We start from the raw sequence: 22,564 nt of genomic DNA on the forward strand, positions 1-22,564 counted from the left end.
CAACCTCCTGAAAAAATTTATTCTCCATGCAACCTAGATCACTGTACACTTGTTAACATAGTTCCACCTTATTTTAATTATTATCATATCACCGTATATACATAGGTTTGTGTAACATATATATTTCATATTAATATCTCACAGACACACACACGAGTGTCAAGGGAGGCAGAATGGCATAGAAACTAAGAGGGCAGGTATCAGAAACAGTCTGTGTCTGAAAACTGACTCCACCTGACTTTACTAGCTGAACAAATGACTTACCCTACTTTACCCCAATTTTTCTCATGTATACCATGAAGATGTAATACCCTACTTAATAGGCTGGTTTGAACAATAAATATGTTAATACATATTCAAAATTTAGAACAATGACTGGCATATAGCTTTGACTTTATTTACATATTTAGACATCTTACATATACATTGTATTTGTTTGTTTGTTTCCACCCTAGACAATAGCCAGGGGTGGCCAAGGCAACAAATGTGGGTGTCACAATGCATTAGTGTCAGAATGTACTCAGGCAAGAGATAAATAGTAAACTCCTTCTGGGATCCTAGAATTTGGGAGCTCAAGAAAACTTAGAAATCACATAGTCCAATCTCTTCCATTTTATGTATAAGAAAACTGAAACCCAGAGAAATGACTTAACCAAGAATTCATGCAGAACGTATGATGAGTCAAGTGCCCAACCCGGACCCTTCAACTCGGAATCTGGTGCTCTTTCATCCACATCCTTAGTATAGTTAGAATCCATGTTTTCTCATCCCCAATCACATTTTCCAAGAGACATCAGTATTGCGAGGAAGGAAATAGGCACCTTTGCTATTGCCTCATTGATATCAACACAGGAATGTAGCACCACCCAAAGCCAGATCTAATCCCGTAGTCAAGGGGATTCTCTCTAATCTCAGCGTCTCAGTTTCCACATCTATAAAACGATACTAAGACTAGCATCTCCCTTTATGGGAGTTTTGTGAGAATTAAATGAGAAATTTATGTAGAACTTATTATAATGCTTAACACGAAGTAACTTTTCAATTAACAGAGAATTCAACTATGAGAATAGTTACTATAATTATTAATAACGTCCCTCAGTCTAAGGCTCTTGATTTTCTAATTTTAAGAGCTAAAACTAAGTAAATCCTATGGGTTCTTTCATTTCTAATGGGCAAAAATCCACTTGGCCCACTCCCAGGAAAGAGGATTTCTGTTCCTCTGAGTTTGCCGGGAATTCAAAGCATGAGGACAGGTAGAGAATATATTGGAAAAGAGAAGAGGCCACAAAAGAGAAAACTGAGGTGAAAAATGCCACCTCCTTCTCCACTGGGCCTGAGGTCAGCCCTGCCTTTACTTTGGTGGAAGCATTCAATCGCCACCTGGCCTCCCTACTTGTTTATCAGGTATATAACCTGTCATCAAAGTAGAGGCCCCATCAAAGACCCATGAACCCAATATTGCCTGTTAAGTGTAGCCTAGATAGACCTTTAGTTTTTGAAAACTATCATTAAAAAATGAATTAAAAGATGTCTAGAACCCTCCCCCAATTTCCAGTTTCCCTTGAAAACTCAGGAGAGTTGAGTCCATGTGACATCAGGACAACAAGCAGCTGGCACTCAGGAGGGGCTGTGGACAGACACCCCATCACCAGAATCATTCCCGCCCCAAGCCTGGTCCACCTCCCCACCCCCTCATTTATGGAACTTCATTGTTCCTCATACGATGTGAGTTCAAAGCCCCCTTCTCTAAAGCTTTTTACAAACTAATTGACACTCGCTGAGTCTTTCATTTTCTTTTTGCCCTCAGAGAAAATGATGCCAGAAAGGAGGCAAAGAGAAAAAGAAGAGGCTGAGGGAAAAAGCTCACATAACTGGGCCTTGAAGAATCCTGAACTGTGCTTAGATCAGTAGAAAAGTGAGACAAATAAGTGCGTGTCAGAATGCCTGTCAACTGGCTATTTGAGGGCAAAGGTAAACTTGATAAAAACTGCTATCAGTGCAGAAAGGGCAATCAATGTAAAGGGTAGATGACCATCCCAGGCTGCTTAAGTGCACAGTGAACTGCCCTGTTATCACCATTATCAGCTGACACTGTTTCTTGCCTTAATCAAGAAATTTCCAGGCTAGGAGTAGCATCCAAAAAAACCCATGACACTTTTACCTTTGTGATTTTCAACGGTCCCACTGGTGATAAACAAGAGGGTGAGAAGGGCCACTGTGATCCCAGTCATCATCACAAGGAGGAAAACCAGGAATGCCTCTAACATGGAAAAGGTGCGTTTGGCCATTTCTCCTGAGAAAAAGCAGAGATGGATGAAGAAATATGGAAGAGGAAAAAAACAGACAGAGGTCGCCAACTAAAATACGTATGCATCAAGCCGTCCAAGGCTAAGATGTCCGGGCTCTTTCATCTGAACAGACCACACCAGGGATGGTGAGTGCAGAGCACTTGGCGCTGGTTCCACATCCCAAGTCTGCAGAGGACAACACCAATCAATTACAGCATCTTTGATGAGCTCAGATGGCGTTGTCAATTCCTTCTCAGCACGGTACTCATCCTGGAAGCCGGCACCCATCTTTCGGCCTTGGCGACTAAGCTAAAATCTATTTGTATTCTTCAGATATATCGTACTGCTTTCATTTATAGCAATGATGCTCTCTGTGCATGGGTCCAGGTTGGAGCACTTCTTTCAGCAGGGATAACTGATGTACCCACACTGCTTGTACTTGTGAGAAAGCTGACTGGGGTTAGGGCTATACTCTGTGGCCATGGAATAAGTAAAATTATCTTGCCCATGTGGAGGTGAAAAACGTAACTTTGGCCTTTAAACTTCATATCCTAAGCGGGGTGTGGAGGGTATAGCTCAGTGGTAGAGTGCGTGCTTAGCATGCACAAGGTTCTGGGTTCAATCCCCATCACCTCCATTAAATCAATCAATCAATCATATTACCTCCCCCCCCCCCAAAAAAAAACAGGGGAAAAAAACCCTTCATGTTCTAACTTCCAATTACTACCTGAATAGAATAGGAAATAGCATAGAAAAGGGGACTGGCATGCCATTGCATTCTACAAAAGCAGAAAATGTCCTTATAGATTCCTTAAGATACATTAGCAGTAGAATTCATCATCACTTAGAGGGACTTTAGAAGCTAAAAATCCACATATTAGAGCAGGAGATAGTATAATATGATGGTTGGAAACTGGATTCTGACATTTGGTGCCAGAGGTTCAAATCTCATTTCTGCCACTTACTGATGACCTTGGGAAATCATCCTTAACACTGAGCCTCAGTTTCCCCATCTGTAAATAAGGATATGATGGTGATAATTTTAAGTATCTATCTTGTAAGTTTTATAAAAATAAGATGAGATGACACAAGAATAATTTATTTGTTCCATGGAATGTAATAAGTGTTTAGAATGTTAGCATTTAGCATTAGGTTCCAAAACAGCAAAGACTCCGTGCTGCTCCCTGTCCTTTAAGAGAGTTTACGACAGACAAATACTAAAGAATTACTGGAATCAGAGGTGGGAACTTCAGAGTCCATCTTCTTAACCTTAAGGAAGCTTAAGTAATAAGATGGAACTGGAATCCGAAGACTTGCCTCTCAAATGGGTAAAATGTGGCTAAGATGCTGCCATCTCCAAGAGTTGTGAAGTGGCAACAAACAGATGTGTTTGGTATGGCCCGATTTTTTGTTTCATTTTGACTTAGTCAACAAGATAAAAGACAGAACTTACAGTTTATGTGTAAAAATAGAGTCTACATTTACAAATCAAGAATACATTTCAAAATATTTCATAAAATATGGCAACACTGAGCCAGCATCCCCATGTGCCAAGAGGTTTGTAAAACCTAATCACTTTAAGACAATAGACGCTCAGAGAGAAAAAAAAAACTTCATAATGGTGAAGATCTTGAGAAGGGATACATTTATTCTCAAAATAGGACAATCTTGTGAGTGGCTGTCTAATTTCCATCTCCATAAAGCTTGACTCTTGCCGTTTATGCAGTAATCACTGGTAGTATAGTTTCTTCTGGTTTAACATGAAGGCTGCCTGTGTGATTGAGATTCCTAGATCCCCTACCTTTATGTGTCTGTTCATGATGGGCCACCATTATTATATTAACCTGAGGAAGTTTCCATTCCCTGCAACCAGAGGAACCCACCTAAAACAGTGTTCTTCTAAACCTCTTTCCATGCATATGTAATATAAAATTTTCTTTTACAAAATCAGATCATATGATATAAATGTTTATGTACTGATTGTTTAACAATATATGTTAAATGTCTATCTATAACAACAAATGTTTGTATATAGTAAAAAATATATATATATATATAAAACCAAAAACAAACAAAAAAACCTTAGTGGCTTTAGATGGGGCATGCCTTCTCTAACCTGCCACTGTCTCTACCCAGTGGGCCTTATGTAAGTTGCTACCTGGTCTTTGTAATAATTTTATTTTGCAAACCCTGGACTAAAGGTTAAAAGTCAATCTCCTAGCAAACACTTCAGAGGCAGGGCTGAACTGGGAATAGACAAAGAGCCTGGAACCTCTTCTCAAATTTCCTAGTTATGTGTAGGCTTTCCTCAACCATTTATCACCACCATGATCACCTTCACCACCACCATCAGGGACAACTTCAAATTTAGAGCAAAACAAATTAGTTCTGTGTCTTGATCCCAACTTTCACTGTTAGCTCTGAGTCTGAAAGCATATCTAAGATATGCTTCTGAATTCTGGATGATTCAAAGAGGTTTACTACTCATTAGCTGTTCTTTCCATTGCAAATTTCAAACCTCGTATACCTAGTTCTTGCTCAAAGCTTTGGTTTCTATGAGCCTTCCTACTAGCTGAGATAGCTTCTGCACAGAGAAGGCAATTTAAACTGTTTGGCTGGACCTCTCAACTCCAGAGCGTGACACGCACATATGTAAATGTGGCCACTTGGTAAGAGCCTGTGTTACAAATAGACATAATATGAGATATATATGTTTGTGTGGGTGTGTATATATATATATATTTTTTCTGTTAGTTTTGCTGTGAACTGATTGCCACCACTGGCCTTTTGCACATGTCAACAATGGCACTTGATTTAACATTAGTTTCCATGTCTTACTTGGATTTTAATAATGTACCTCATGCATTTCACCACTCTATTTAGCTGTCAGAATTACCACCAACAAATTACCGTTATTTTTGAACCCATTAGCACTATTACTCATAAGTGATTAAAATCTGAATTTGAATATGAAAGCAAAGACTTTATCTCCCTTCAGAAGGCAAATACATCTTGGAGAGCTGAACCAATAACATTTTAAAGGATCATACATTTCCGAATAGTTCCCACTTACTCTAGTGTAATCCTGCAAGGTCCATGATGGGGCTCTAATGACACAATAGCAAGCCACTTGCCACATCTTTGTCACTCTGAGGTCCCTATTTGTCAAGACTGTGACAGTAAAAAGTAGTATTTTGGCAAAATGGGTTTCCAAAGCTAAGAAAACGAGATTTCATCAAGATTTCTGACACAATAGAATGATTCAAGAACCCTCCCTCCCTCTCCAAGAAAATACAAGCATTCTTACCTGATTCAACCACTCAAAAGAGTTTCCGTGTCCCAGGAAAGCAAATAACAGCCCAGAATTCTGTTCTCCTTCCCCTGGAAGGTTGCTTGGCTGAGACTTTTCAGTGCTTTCTGAAATCTACTGAGGAAAGATTTTCACAGTCATGTCCAGAAGAGTTCAAGTTCTCATTAGCGTACCTCTGTGGGCTCAGTACATGGATTGAGATTAAAGGGTATTGATAACAAATGGCTTATTAGCAAACTCTCTCCTGTGACTGCCTGATAGTGAGGTAGAAGTTGCAGTAGGCCTGCTGGGCTGAAGGTCACTTCAGATCTTAACACAGCCCTCTCAGCACGTCAAGTTCTGTGCGATGTCTACAACCTGGATCACAAAAAAAGAGCACCTGCTTTACTTACCACTTGGTCACTCAGTCAGCAATCAAGAGGGAGTGATAATGTATGCTGGACATTAGCGTGGGCTGTGGGTCCCCTAGGGCAATGTTTATAACAATTTCAGAACAGAAAAGTGATTTTAATTTTTACATTCTCATGGACAAAAAGAATGCAAAGCTTTAGATGAAGAATGTGAATAATGAATATATAGCAGGAAGAGAATGTGTGCATCCATTCAAAACTATATTGAAGGGTAACCAAGACATGGAAACAATCTAAATGTCCATCAACAGATGACTGGATAAAGAAGCTGTCATATATTTATACAATGGAATACTACTCAGCCACAAAAAAGAATAAAATAATGCCATTTGCAGCAACATGGATGGACCTGGAGATCATCATTCTAAGGGCAATAAGCCAAAGAGAGAAAGAAAAATACCATATGATATCATTCACATGCTAAGAGTGATATCATTCACTTGGAGAATCTAAAAAAAAGAAAAGACACTAATGAACTCATTTACAAAACAGAAATAGACTCACAGACATAGAAAACAAACTTATGGTTACTGGGCGCTAGGGGGAAGAAGAGTGGGAAAGAATAAATTGGGAGTTCAAGATTTGTAGATACTAACTACTGTATATAAAATAGATATACAAGTTTCTTCTGTATAGCACAGGGAACTATATCCAGTATCTTATAGTAACCTATAAAGAAAAAGAATATGAAAAGTAATATATATGTATATATATGACTGAAACATTACGCTGTACACCAGAAATTGACACACTGTAACTGACTATACTTCAATAAAAACTATATTAAAGGAAATAATTTAATGGCAAAAAATTACTAAATGTTGTTTTAAGTTTACAAAAATGGGATCATAATGTTTTGTAAAGTAAACATTATTTATATGTGTGTGATCATAAAGACTGTAAGAAAGCGCAGAAAAAAATGTTAAGAAGCAATTATCTGGTGATAAGATTATGGGTGAATTTTGTTTTCATCTTTTTGATTCTTGGCATTTTCTGTAATAGCCATATAGCATTTTTGTAATGGGGAAAATAACATGTTTTCCCTCATCTCGAAGAATATATACTGTATAACAGCATGAAGTTAAGCAATGGCCCATGAGAAACAGAGAAAGAAGCAGACCAAAAAAGAGAAAGGGCCCAGATAAATAAAACCAGAAATGAAAAAGGAGAAGTAACAACTGGTACCACAGAAATACAAAGGATCATAAGAGAGTACTATGAACTATTATACACCAATAAAATGGACAACCTAGAAGAAATGGACAAATGCCTAGAAAAGCACCATCTCCCAAAACTGAACCAAGAAGAAATGGAAAATATGAACAGACCAGTAATGAAACTGAATCAGTAATAACACAATTCCCAACAAACAAAAGTCCAGGACCAGATGGCTTCACGGATGAATTCAACTAAACATTTGCAGACGAGACAACACCTATCCTTTCCAAACTATTACAAAAAATAGTCCACTTTTCAAATTCATTCTGTGAAGCCAGCATCACCCGGATACTAAAACCAGACAAAGACATTAAGAAAAAGAAAGTTTCAGGCCAGTATCACTGATGAATATGGATGTAAAAAATCCTCCCCCAAATATGAGCAACCCAAATTCAACAATGCTTTAAGAGCATTGTGCACCATGTTCAAGTGGGATTTATCCCAGGGATACAAAGATAGTTCCATACCCATAAAATCAGGGTGATGCACCACATTAACTAATTGAAGGATAAAAATCGTATTATCATCTCAAGAGATGCAGAAACAGCTTCGGACAAAATTCAACATACAATATGATTAAAAAAAAGTTTCTCAATAAAGTGAGTATAGAGGAACATTCCTCAACATGCTAAAGGCCATGTATGATAAGCTGACAAATAACATCATATTCAATGGTGAAAAGTTGAAAGCGTCCTCTAAGATCAAGTCAAGACAAGGATGCCCACACTCACACTTTTATTCAACATAGCAGTTGAAGTCCTAGTCACATCAATCAGACAGAAAAAGAAATAAAGGAAATCCAAATTGGAAAGGAAGAAATAAAACTGTTACTCTTTGCAGATGACAGGACACTATACATAGAAAATCCAAAAGATGTTATCAAAAAACTACTAGAGCTCATCAATAAATTCAGTGAAGATGCAGGATACAGAAGTGATATACATAAATCTGTTGCCTCTCTATACACTAACAAGAAAATATCAGGAGTAATAAAGAAAACAATCCCATTCACAAATGCATCACCAAGAATAAAATACCTAGAAGTAAGTCAAACTAAGGAGGTAAGAGACTTGTACTTGGAAAACTGTAAGACACTGATGAGAGAAACTGAAGATGACATAAACAGATGGAAAGATGTGCTGTATTCATGGATGGGAAGAATTAACATAGTTTAAATGTCCTTGCCTTGGGCGGTAGGGTCCATACTGCCCAAGGCAATCTGCAGATTTGACACAATTCCTATCAAGATACCAATGGCATTTTCCACAAAACTAGAACAAATAATTCTATAATTTATAGGGAAGTATGTAAAAGACCCAGAATAGCCAAAACAATATTGAGAAAGAAGAACAAAGCTGGAGGTATCATGATCCCATATTTCACACTATACCACATAGCTACAGTAATCAAAACAGTACAGTACTGGCACAAAAACAGACACGCAGATCAACAGAACAGGATAGAGAGCCCAGAAATGAACCCATACCTACACGGGCAATTAATCTACGACAAAAGAGGCAAGAATACACAAATGGAAATAGACAGCCTCTTCAACAAATGGAGCTGGGAAAACTGGACAGCTACATGCAAAAGAATCAAACTGGACCACTCTCTCACATCATGCACATACAAAAAAAAATCAAAATGGATTGAAGACTTAAACATAAGACCTGAAACCATAATATTTCTAAAAGAATACATAGGCGGTACTCTCTTTGACATCTTCTTAATATTTTTTTGGATATGTCCCCTCAGGCAAGGGAAGTAAAAGTAAAAAGAAACAAATGGAACTATATCACACTAAAATGTTCTTGCACAGTGAAGGAAACTATCAACAAAACAAAAAGGCCACCTTCTGAATGTGAGAAGATACTTGCAAGCGATATATCCAACAAGGAGTAAATATCAAAAAGTATACAAAGAACTCATACAACTCAACTTCAATAAAACAAACAACATGATTAAAAAATGGGCAGAGGATCTGAATAGACATTTTTCCAAGGAAGACATACAGACGACCAACAGGCACATGAAAAAAAAATACTAAACATCACTGATCATCAGGGAAATGCAAGTCAAAACAATAAGCCATCACTTCGCACCTGTCAAAACAGCTATTATCAAAAAGAAAACAAATAACAAGTGTTGATGAGGATGCGGAGAAAAGGGAACCCTTATGCATTATTGGTTGGAATGTAAATTGGTGCAGATACTATCAAAAACAACATGGAGAGTCCCCCAAAAATTCAAAATAGAACTAACACATAATCCGGTAATTCCACTTCTGGGTATTTACCTGAAGATGAATGGATAAAGAAGACATGATATAGAGATACAGATATAGATATATAATGGAATATTTCTCATACATAAAAGAATGAAATCTTGCCATTTGTGACAATATGAATGGAGTTAGATAGACGGCATTATGCTAAGTGAAATGAGTCTGACAGAGGAAGACAAATACTGCATGATTTCACTTATATGTTGAATCTTTAAAAAGAAACCAAATGAACAGACATAAAACAGAAACAGAGTTATAGACACAGAGAACATATAGGTGGTTGTCAGAGCAGAAAAGAGCAGGAGAGGAAAGAAATATGCAAGAGAAATTAGGAGGTACAAACTTTCAGATACAAAATAAGTGAGTCATGGGTATGAAATTTACAGTGTGGGGAATATAGTCAATAACTATGTAATATCTTTGTGTGGTGACATATGGTAATTAGACCTATTGTGGTGATCATTTTGAAATGCATAGAAATATCAAATTACTATGTTGTGTAACAGTAACAAACATAGTATTGTAACTTAGCTATACTTCAAAAAACAAAACAAACAAACAAACTCATAGGAAAAGAGATCAGATTTGTGGTTACCAGAGGCGGGGTCAGGGGAGGGGGAATTAAATGAAGGTGATCAAAAGGTACAAACTTCCAGTTACAAGATAAGTAAGTGCTAAGGATCGAGCGTACAACATGATAAATATAATAACACTGCTGTGTGCTATATATGAAAGTTGTTAAGAGTAAATCCTGAGTTCTCATCACAAGAAAAATTTTTCTGTGCTTTTAAAATTTAGTATCCGTATGAGATGATGGACATTCACTAAACTTATTGTGAATCATTTCATGATGTACGTATAACAAACCATTATGCTGTACACCTTAAACTTACACAGAGTTCTAAGTCAATTGTATCTCAATGAAACTGGAAGAGAAAGAGAAAATTAAACAAGAAAAAAGGGGAAAAAGAGTTAACTTGGGGAAGCCAAATTATTGATGAGGGACAGTTTCTCACAATCAAAGTATTGTAGCCAATAAATGAGGAAGGAATGACAAACTTAGAATCTAAATGCTTTGCAAACCTCTAATGAAATGATGGGTATAGGCGACCATCACCAACAGTTGGGCTGATTACGTCGCCAGGAGAGAGTCAACCAGATACTGGAAGCCTGAGTGATGAACACAACCTTACCTTTCCAGAATCCTTACCAAAAAATTAAACCTAAACTGGATCAGCTTCTAGATCTAGCTGCTTGTTTACAGGAAATACAGGAGACAACTGAGTATTTTAGAGGACTATGTGGGGATACAGTAAGCAAAATCCAGACTGCGAGAGATTCTGTAAGACAAATGAGCCACTTCCTTAAACAAATTGGAAGTGGAAAGATGGAGGTGGAAGAGGAGGAGGAAGGGGAAGATGGGGAGGAAGAAGAGGGAGAGGAGGAAAATATAAGGAGGAGGAAGAATAGGGAGGGGAGAGAAAGGCAGGGGAGGGGGGACCAGGAAGGGGAGGAAAGGAGCCATAGATTAAAGGAGGCTGAAGAGACATTATCAGCCGACAGTATGCTGTAAGCCCCAAAGCATCATTATTTAGAAACTGATTCAAACAAATCATTTTTTTAAATTATGAAACAACTGGGAAAATTTTAACACTAGTTAGATAGTTAATAATATTAAGGAATTATTGTTTAGAATGTCAGTGTGATGATACTGTGGTTATACTTTTTTTAAAAAATCTTTATCTTTTAGATATATTCTGAAACAGATAATAAAAGAAAAAGAAACAATGCCAAGGTGCAAAATTCAGACTGATGAATAGATGAGGGACAGATAGAAGGACAGATGGGAGGACAGATGAGTGGGAAATGAGCTTTGTTCTTGAATGTGCCAGTGGGCAGCAGAGAGGCCGTCAAAAGCACTGCAGCAGATGCTGTGGACTACTTCACTCGACACCCTTTCTAAGCCCATCTAGTGTGCAGGGGCCAGACCCTCATTTGCCTTGAGTGCCAGATGTAGTTTAGGTCCTGTATCTCGGATGCATCAGTGGGGCCTTGATTCAGGACTGAGCTACTTAGGGAGAGAGGCAGGGCGTGGGACATCCATCTCACTGGTTTGTATCATGGCAGCGCGACCCTGAGCTGGTTCCTTTGACTACTTCCAGCTGCTGCAGCTACTTCCTTATTCCATAACCATGGCTGGGACAGCCCATCCCTGAGCAGCTCAGGTCTGCAGTTTAAGTTGGAGAGTTGTTCCTAGAAGCTCAATCTCCATTCTCTGCATGTGATCTCTATCCCTTAATTTTAAAAAGCCCTTTCTTTTTAAAAGCTAGCAGGAGTGGATTCTGTTGTCTCCAACTAAGAATTCACCCAAGCTGAATGCTCACAAAGGTGAGCACTGGACCTCCCTTTGCAGAATACATACATTTCAATCATTGGACACTGTGTACACCAAGCCGCCTGTGGGGACAGTTTTAAAGTTAAAAATGATGAGTCGTTTGGCACAATGGACTTTTCACTAGGTCTGAAAAGAGATTAATTTTAAGTACACAGGGCTGCCCTAGTGGTACCTTGCCCCTTTATGGATTTTACATGGGACTGAAAAAATTCCTTTGAGCCTGAAAGCTGTTCCTTCATCAGTGGACTATTTATAGATTCATCTTTTCACTTTCTCAGTTGCATCTTGACCTCAAACCACAAGCAATCGAAGAGACAGCAGAGTCCCTTCTGTTCCAAGCTGGAGAGAATGTTTCTTATTAAACTCCTTCTGCACCTGTCACACATTGAGCTGAGAATGCCACTCGGATCTGTGCTTCCCTTCAGTTAGGAGCCCAAGTTCCTTCCAAGAGGGAGATCCCAGCATTGACCACGTCATTATGTCAGGGCACAAGAGGAAGACGCTGCCTGACAGACATGTGCACCATGGCTTTCCTTCCCCTGGGGGTTCTCAAACCCCATGTTCCCAGCAACACTGACCATCCTGCTTTTCTTGGAGAAATGATAGATAAACTACTCCAGGGCTACAGAGTTCCTCTCCCCAAATTTAGTCCAGTCCTACTTTCAACACAAAGGACAAAAGATACAGAGAGACATTGAGGATATGGACAAGACTGCAATTTGGAATCTGAAGATTGAGGCTTTTCTCCTCAGTTATCTTAATTCCTCTGAGCTGCATTTTCATTAGTGGAAAAATAGAAATCTACAAAAAACTACCTTGCTGAATGATGCACATAGACAATGTTTTTTAAAAAGTTCTTTGCTAACTCTACCGCAGGATGCAAATGAGTTATTATATTAATTAAGCTGAGTGTGGATGCCTACGCATGCTAGGTTCCGTGCCTTTGAGATGTTATAGCACAGTTCTTTTCTTGGTTTATTCCTCACGCTTGGTTCTACAGAGCTCCCTGTTAGAGTTTGACAAACTCAGCCTTGGGGAGGAGTGTCTTGTGCTATTTTGAAAACATCCAGAGGGTTTAAAATTTAGGTAAAATTGAAATTTCAAAACTTCCCTACTCCCCTGCTGTTAGTTAAACACTATGGGTCTATATACCCTTTACAGAGTATTTGGAAATTATTCCCTGATGGTTTATCTCTTCCCAAAACCACAGATAAGAATCTATCACATTTGGCAGTGACAAATTTGACCTGTTTCCCATGCAAGATTATGATGGCAGATTGGAGGAAAGCAGGCTATCACTGCATTTATCATTTCAGGGACAGGGTAACTGAAAATTATATCTTTCAATGTAATTTTTCCCTTCTACATAAATCTGAGATGCTTAGCATCTACACCTGTCCTATGTACATGTGGAAAACGTACCACACTGACCTTTGATAGAACTTGGGAAAGAAAGGACCAAGAGAAACAAGAAGGAAGTTGCTTGTATCAAAGTCTAGCCTACTCAACATTCTATCTGGCCAATGAGAAAAAGGATGACCTGAGTGGAGCTTGACACAAAAGCACATTGTCTTTCTTATATTAGGAAGACCAGCCTGAGGAGGAACCCTACCAGGTAAGAATTGCTCTCTCCCCTGCCCAGAGCAAACGTACTTGAACCATTCACAGAGAATCCCCTACTAGATCAGTCAAAGCATCATGCCAGACAGTAAATTTTCACCATTTCTCACATTCTCTCTTGCTGTAACTTGTCTGACTCGTTCGTGAGGATAATCCACTTAAGACCCAGGGAAATAAGGGAAAAGTTCTTGCTCATGTATCCTACCTGGACGGATAATGTCTGCTGGAGGACTTAACATGGTGGACTTGTCATTGATTTGGAAGGTTATAAGAGTTAAGTGGCATCTGAAATATCCAGGCTCAAAAGGTATGGCCAATGAAATGAGAGGTACTATCTGTCTGATGCTTCCTTCACTGTGTGAGGCCAGACCAAGCCCTGTGTGAACCAGATGCTGAGGAAGGACACAGGTCCTGAGGGGCTGAGGTTAAGGTAGAGAGTTCCCGCTTGAGATAAGTGGGTTCCCCAGGAACCAAAGAGGCCAGCCCAGGAAGTCTAGGAGAGAAAGCCAGGGCTTGATGATATGGGGAACCCAAGCAGGAATCTCAAGCTTGCAGGAGCCAAAGGCAGGATCCAACTCAGATATGGAGCCAGGACAGGGCCAGGCAGGGATGGAATCTAAGATAAAGTAGATGAGGCACAAGTCCAAACCGGTTGGTGGTCTTGGGCAAAGACCCAGATCACCTAAAGGTAGTGTTTGTGACTCCATTTTACAGGTTAGTAGATTAAAGAGACTTGCGTGGGTTGGGCTGGCTATCTCACCAGGATTTGCAGGACAACAACTTACTGTGCTGTTACTATGTCCCTTACTAGGCCAGGCCAAGGAGGACAGTCATCTTTTTAAAATAAAATAAATAAAATAAAATGAAATAAAAATGAATCAAAATAAAATAAAATAAAATACTTACTGAACTTTTAATATCTTCCAGACACTGTTCTAAAAACATTACATGATCTGCCTCATTTACTTATAGCAATCCTTTGAGGATGGTACTATTCCCATCCCCATTTACATCTGAATTAAAAAGAAAAAAAAAACATTCAGAAAGTTAAACAAATAGCCAAAGGTGGACAGTAGCATGTAAAACAATGAAGCTAGAACACTCCCTTACACCATATACAAAAATCAACTCAAGATGGATCAAAGACTTAAACATAAGACAAGATACAATAAACCTCCTAGAGGAAAACATAGGCAAAACATTATCTGACATACATTTCAAAAATGTTCTCCTAGAAGAAATAAAAGCAAGAATAAACAAATGGGACCTAACAAAACTTACAAGCTTCTGCACAGCAAAGGAAACCATAAGTAAAACAAAACGACAACCTACGGAATGGGAGAAAATTTTTGCAAATGAAACCGACAAAGGCTTGATCTCCAGAATATATAAACAGCTCATATGACTCAATAAGAAAAAAATAAACAACCCAGTCCAAAAATGGGCAGAAGACCTAAACAAGCAATTCTCCAAGGAAGGCATACAAATGATCAAAAGGCACATGAAAAAATGCTCAATATCACTAATTATCAGAGAAATGCAAATCAAAACTACAATGAGGTACCACCTCACACCAGTCAGAATGGCCATCATTCAAAATTCCACAAATGACAAATGCTGGAGAGGCTGTGGAGAAAGGGGAACACTCCTACACTGCTGGTGGGAATGCAGTTTGGTGCATCCACTGTGGAAAACAGTGTGGAGATTCCTCAAAAGACTAGGAATAGACTTACCATATGACCCAGGAATCCCACTCCTGGGCTTATATCCAGAAGAAACCCTGTTTCAGAATGACACCTGCACCCCAATGTTCATAGCAGCATTATTTACAATAGCCAAAACATGGAAACAGCCTAAATGTCCATCAACAGGTGACTGGATAAAGAAGAAGTGGTATATTTATACAATGGAATACTACTCAGCCACAAAAACTGACAACGTAACGCCATTTGCAGCAACATGGATGCTCCTGGAGAATGTCATTCTAAGTGAAGTAAGCCAGAAAGAGAAAGAAAAATACCATATGAGGTTGCTCATATGTGGAATCTAAAAAACAAAAACAAAAACAACAACAACCAAAAAAACAAAGCGTAAATACAAAACAGAAATAGACTCATAGACATAGAATACAAACTTGTGGTTGCCAAGGGGGTGGAGGGTGGGAAGGGATAGATGGGATTTCAAAATTGTAGAATAGATAAACAAGATTATACTGTAAAGCACAGGGAAATATACACAAAATCTTATGGTAGCTCACAGAGAAAAAAATGTGACAATGAATATATATATGTTCATGTATAACTGAAAAATTTTGCTGAACACTGGAATTTGACACAACATTGTAAAATGATTATAAATCAATAAAAAATGTTTAAAAAAATAGCCAAAGGTCATACTGCCAGTAAAAGACCAAGCTGGATTCAAAATCCAGTCACTCGCCTTTAGAGCCCTCTAGATTAACCATCAGTTACACTGAGCAACAAAAGCACCTGCCTTTGCTAGTATGAATATACCCAACATCCCTAAGGTAATAATAAAATAATGTCTACAGAGTAGTCAAAAACACAAAGCTAATAGAAGGTCAAATATTTAGAGTTAGAGTCAGGAATTGAGAAAAGAGGTAGGGATTCTAAAGTCATCTAGCCCAACCCCCATGTCAACTTGATAAGTTACTTGCCCAAAGTCATTGTCATGGAGACTTGCAGCACTCATCCGTATTCGGTCCTCCACTCTTCTGCAGACTCACAGGAAGCTTTCCATCCCCCTGGTAGTCACTGGTCAATGGGCTGGAAGTGGCAGTTACACGTATCACCTTGGGATTGAGGTATTAATGCGGAGGCATTTGAGAAGAGGTGGGAGTTCTCCATGATCTCTCTTCCTCTGCTCTAGTGACCTTGATAACTGCATGTCCCAGATGACCAGGTACTAGGTTCCTGAGTCATCACTTAGAAGAAATGTACCTCAGAGTCATCAGACCAGGACTGTGCTTTGCATAAACCAGAGGTAAATGTTTATGTATTGAGCAACCAAGATTTTATCACAGCAAACCCCCCACCCATCCTAATTAACACAGCCACCTGATTAATACCAGCTGATGAAGAATGACTCCTTAGCTAAATTATACATCTTCTTTTAAAATTTCTTTCAGTCCATAAATGCCACAAATCAAATGGAAGAAAACAGGGAAGAAGCTCCTTGATATTGATCTTGGCAATGATTTTTTGGATATGGCACAAAAAATACGAGCACCTAAAGCAAAAACCAACAAGTGGGACTACATCAAACGAAAAAGCACAGCAAAGGCTACAGTCAACAAAAGGAAAAGGTAACCTACAGAATGGGGGAAAATATTTGCAAACCATGTTGTCAGATAAGCAGCTAATATCCAAAATACATTAAGAACTCACACAACTCAACAACCAAAAAACAATTCAATTTAAAAATGGGCAGAGGAACCAAATAGACATTATTTCCAAAGAAGACATCAGGCATCCAAATAGTGAACAGGTACAAAAAATGATTCTCAACATTACATTTCAAAATACAAAAAAAAAAAAAAAATCTTTCGAATTTAGAGACCACATTGCATGCAGTCCCAACTCTAAGACACAGTTAAAAATGGGAAGGAAATGTACAAGGCGCCCGGGTCACAGACACTTCTGACATCAAGTCCATGCACTTTATACCATAGGGGAGGCTCCCTGCTCACGCAGGGATTGGTGGTTTTTAATTTACATACAGCTCTAACCCGCTGTTCTTTTCCTTCCAATCAGAGATTATTTCTAGAAACAGACACACAGGTAGCAAAAGTGGTATCTCAAATGAAAATGACTCAGTCCATGACAATAATCAGTGGCCAGAGAAACAACTTGAGTCCTTTTTTTTGTTCAACAATCTCTAAGGTAGTAGATGAGTGTGAAACATATTTGAAAACATTTTCCTCTAAGATTTTCTCTTAAGCTTGGGGCTGAAAAGAAAGAACTCCAAGTTTTAAAGCTGTCGAAAATATCAAGAGGGAAACAGACAAAAGCATAACTAGAGTATATGTAACTAGAGTAATCTGTTTCAAAACACTACAATGTTTTATTAAGTTGGGATCCAGGGAACTTTTTTATTTTCTGCATTTTATTTACCCATATTTAATAATTTCTGCAGTGATCATGTATTACTTTTGCGGTACAAAGGTAATTTTGGAGGTAGGGAGTAATTAGGTGTGTTTGTTTGTTTGTTTGTTTTAGCAGAGATACTGGGAATTAAACCCAGGACCTAGTGCATGCACTTGACCACTGGGTTATACCCTCCCCCTGAAATGTAATTTTTTTTTTTAAAGGATGAATGCAGGATATGAAAAAGTCACATAGAGGAAATACTGTAATTCTCCAACTGGCTTAAAAAGGAAGGTGTCAATTCTACTAATGTATTCTTATGCATCATCAAATGAAGAATAACCACCACTGAAAACAGTTTGTTTCTTTTTTTGGCTATATGAGACCCATCTTGGTTGATCATATGGGATTTTTAGAAATAATGAGGCCTCAACTAATTTAGTTAGGACTAATGGAACAGAGGTGGTTCTACCTGCTTATTCATTTCTCTAATCAGAAAACTGGTTGAGCTGCCTTTTCATGCCCAGGTGAGTGAACCTTGGATGCATTGTGAGATAAAGGTTCTTCTGAATTGGGTAATGATATTGGTGTTTCCATAAGAGAATTGATACCACCATGTGGCATAAAGTTGTGACCAAGTTGTTAAGCCCGTTGCCTAGCAAATGAGTTCGAAGGTAAAGACATGATTGAAGACTAGCATTTTTTCCATTCCAGAGTTCCTATGTTCAGAAAGGCTTAACTACTGGTTCAGCCTTACCACTAATCAATTTGAACAGATGCCAGGGTAAACAACTGGTATACCTGTACCAAGGCATTCTTGCTGAATTTCAACCAGCCTTAGTAAGTTTCTTTTTAAAACCTGGAATTATGAATTAGCTGGAGAGTTTCTTTATTCAAAGACTCAATCATTGAGCTGTAAGCCTTATAAATAGAATGAGTAGTCATCCAAAAAAAAAAAAAAGCTCCCCATCTCATGTCACACTGCTGAAAAATAACCTCAACCCATCATGAAAGAGACAGGCCACCAACAGGACGTTTTACACAGGCCCTTAAGAGCACCATTAAAGAGAAAAAACATCAAAAAACTGGCATGATGTTCCTGACAGGCCTGCGAGCACTGCTGGGTGAGGACACCTCCAGCCAAACCACAATTCCTGCCATAATGGAACTGAATTATGAGATGAAAGAAAACATCTTGCTCTGGGTTAGGCAGGTTACAAGCCAAATTATCCTTGAAAAGTCTTTGGAGGGAGGAAAGGACAAACCCCATTAGTAGAGGAGAAAAATGAAACCCTAAGCAATGCTTAAAATCTTGCCCGGGAAGAAGACAACTGCCGACATCACACTCATATTGAAGGCGGAAGGAAATAAGCAGACACATTTATCAACAGCTCTCCCAAGGGTTAAGGTGTACTTTACAGCTGGTAAGTAGCTGAGTGAAACTTGCAGATGTCTGCAAGAGAACTACACAGTAATTAATACTGTGTGTTACACATGAAAGTTGTTAAGAATAAATCCTGAGTTCTCACCACAAGGAAAAAAACTTTTTTTTTCTTTTTGTCTTACTTTGTATTTATATGAGATGATAGACGCTCACTAAATGTACTGTGATAACCATTTCGTGATGTAGGTAAGTGAGGTCATCAAGCTGTACAGCTTAAACTTATGCGCTGTATGTCAATTCTCTCAATGAAAGTGAAAGAAAATAATCATACAACGAAAATAAGAATGAAAGAACAAAACAGAGAAACTACCCAACCAGATCATGAAGGGCCTGTCACATCTGCAGCCCAGTGAAATAGAAAGATTTAACAAACAAAAAAAAACTTCTCTCTGCAGATTCTCTGCATGGGGAATGCAAGACACGTGCAAAATAAATGCAACACGAGTTTAAACATTAGCATCCTAAATAAAACACTGAGGGGACTCATACCTAGTTTGAAGAATTAGGGAAGTTTTCATAAAAGAGGCAGAATTCAAGCTGAACTTTGAAGAACAAAAGATTTTGCCAGGCCGAGATATAGAGCTTGAAGCGTCAGTGCCAGCTCAAGTGCAGGGAAAGGAAAGCCCAAACACACATGTATTTAGTCGCACGCAATGTGGTTTGGCTAAGCGGAGGGCAGCAGTTCTCAATCTTTTCCCACCTTAACCTTCCGAAACACATTTTTCATAGGTGACCCTCTCCCACCTTCATACTCCAGTTATGCCAGAGTTAAGACAGGATATGGTGGATGTAAGATTGCCGGCTATCTGGTTATAAGCTCACCCGCTTTCACCCACTGGTCCGTTACAACAATGAGCTTGAGACCCATTAATGGAGGCTTAGTGCAAGATGCAATGAAAGATGCAGTTCAGGGAAGTTATAGGCAGGCAGAACCTGGAGGTTCTCAAATACCAGGCTGAGGGATTTTAACTCATGAAGGCAGTAAGGAGTCCCTGAATATTTCTGAATAAGATAAAGACCTAAATTGAGCTGCATTTTGCAAAACAAACATGCTTCTGACGAAAGTGGGTAGAATGGAGCAGGAAGAGTCTCAGAAAGGATGCTTCTTTCCTATCCCTGGTCATGGCAGACATCACTAATGGATCAAGGGACTCTTTCTTGAGAAGCCCAGACAGAATCTCCAAATTCTTTCCAACTTAGAGCTCTAATGGTATAGAAGGAGATGGGGCTGAAAGACAGTTGGAACCCAATAGCCACCCTGTGGCTGGAGTCAGACCCCATTTAAGAGGTGAGACCCCCCATATGGGAGGGAAGCAGAGTCAAGGTGGTGTGTGGAGGTGGCAGTGGAAGTGGAAAGAGGGGATACGTCTGGGAAGTGTGGCTGCAGTGTGTCACCAGGATTTGACACTTGCTCAATGTGACAGGTGAAGGAGAGGGGAAACCCAGGCTCCACTCCAATTTTTTAAGATTAGTTAGTGGCACCACCATTTTCTCCCCAAAAAAGGAAACTTGGGAAAACAAATTGATTGTTAAAATGGATTCAGTTTGAGTATTGGCTACAAACATCAGATTTAAAAGCATCAGAAGGCCTAAGGCTGTCTGTGACTACAACACAAAACAAAAATCTCATGAATACAGCATTTCCTACAAGATTCCAGCAAATTTTTTAAAATGCATCTGGGAGAAAAACAGACCTCCTAGTCTCCCTAAAAGAATTACAACATCGTCCAAGATTTCTGGCAGAATCTGGAAGAGGAAGAAAGGTGAAAACGTGATTGAAAAAGAGTTTTGTTTTTCTTCCTCATAAGAAACAGGAGGAATGACTCCTGCTTTGCCTACCAGGCCACGGCTGCCCGGGTTGCAGCCTCTAGTTTCCTGCTCTATCTTTCAACCTCTGCTCTGCATCTGACTTAATGAAACAGGTAAAGCTTGATTAAATTATAAGATCCCCTGTTCTGCCTCTAACTTGAGATCAATTTTCATGCAACAGAAGTCGGGGCCTGTGTCCAGAGGGGAGGAGCTGAATTTTTAGCCATTCCCTTTGCAGAGAGAGGATAAATAATTGTCATTGTAAACTTAAAAATGATACAAATAAACTTATTTACAAAACAGAATTAGACTCAATGACATAGAAAACAAACTTGTGGTTACCAAAGGGGAAAAGGGGGGGGGCAATAAATTAGGAATTTGGGATTAACAGATACACACTATTATATATAAGATAGATAAACAACAAGGACTTACTGTATAGCACTATATTGAACATCTTATAATAACCTATAATGGAAAAGAATATGAAAATGAATATATATACATATGTATATCTGAATCACTTTGCTGTACACCTGAAACATTGTAAATCAACTATACTTCAATAAAAAACAAAATATATAAAATTGTTCCTCTTATTAATATAATAACATAAAGATAGGGTTATGATATTCAATTACCATAATTCAGGGGTTTAAGCATTTAAGAAAGTTATAGCCTGCCCTGCCCTGTAGATGACCTGGCCAAAATTCTCCCCATTTGCCAATTTGTAGAATTGTTCTGCTAAGCAATAGATCCTGGGTCTGGCATAACATTCTATAACAATACAAAATAATTTCTTCCAAAGGCTATTTTTCCTAAGGTCTTAAACCAGCACATCCTTTGCTTATCAGAAAATTGTCTGCAAGAAGTACTGGCAGTGGTGTGCTGCTGGATGGTTAAGAACTGGCTTTCCAGGGAAAAAGCCCTAGTATGTAACATCGGCCGATTTCTGTGGTGTAAATACTCCTATTGGGGCTGCTTTCAAGCAACCAACAAAAGTCATGGGTAGTGAAGTTGGTAAGATCTGTACCCAACTGACTCCCATGAGCCAGTGCAAACTTTCTTCAACACACCATTGTTACCAGACAAACCACGTCTGAAGCCACCCATGAGGCATTGCTTAAGTACTGTCTCAGATGACATCGATGACCCGGAAGCTCGGGAGACCACATCCAGCCAGAATTGAGACTGGATCCTTCAGGTGACTGTCAAACCGTGTCCAGCTGGTTTGTTGCCTAAATACATTTTGAGGCTTTTCTTTGTGTCAGTGGCTCTTCCAGATCAGCTAGTCTGGAAGAGCCATCAGGAAATGTGGGTAGCAATAAAAACACGATTGAAAACAGTTCCAGGAGATTCTCGGAGGCCCTTGGGGACCTCATTTCTCAGCAGAACCCAGGAAGCTCATGCCACGCTCCTGGGCAGACACTAAAATTCTGCTTCCCTGTCACCAGTGCCTTTCTCTGCACTGCTCTCTTGTGGCTTCAGTGGCCACCATCATCGGGGGATGAGAACCCCGGACCACCTTTCCTTCTCTTCACGTGTCTTATTTAGATGAAGCTGTTCACAGTAAGATGTGAGGAAAAGCCTCATGAATCTTGTGTACAAATGTTACTGGATCTCAACTTTTTGGAAAAGTTTGGAACAAACTCCCTTATTTGAATGGGAAATTAGCTGAGC

At 39.0% G+C, this 22,564-nt stretch overlaps 1 protein-coding gene across 2 annotated transcripts in view; it reads right to left on the minus strand.

Annotated features, from left to right (window-relative positions):
* The window catches only part of LOC105105273 (neutral ceramidase), an 82,046-nt gene that overhangs the window by 55,748 nt on the left and 3,734 nt on the right, over positions 1-22,564 (minus strand). Inside the window, exons 2-3 of one of the 2 annotated variants that reach the window (XM_031461318.2) lie at positions 5,596-5,712; positions 2,162-2,293 (exon numbers count right to left, since the gene is read on the minus strand). In XM_031461318.2, coding sequence (XP_031317178.2) covers positions 2,162-2,288 — 127 coding nt within the window. In that variant the 5' untranslated portion in view covers positions 2,289-2,293; positions 5,596-5,712. Of the gene's footprint in view, positions 1-2,161; positions 2,294-5,595; positions 5,782-22,564 lie in introns of those variants that run through there. The other variant, XM_031461319.2, reaches the window with a different exon arrangement.

Source organism: Camelus dromedarius, chromosome 8 (genome assembly GCF_036321535.1).
Source record: "Camelus dromedarius isolate mCamDro1 chromosome 8, mCamDro1.pat, whole genome shotgun sequence".
Taxonomy (NCBI): domain Eukaryota; kingdom Metazoa; phylum Chordata; class Mammalia; order Artiodactyla; family Camelidae; genus Camelus; species Camelus dromedarius.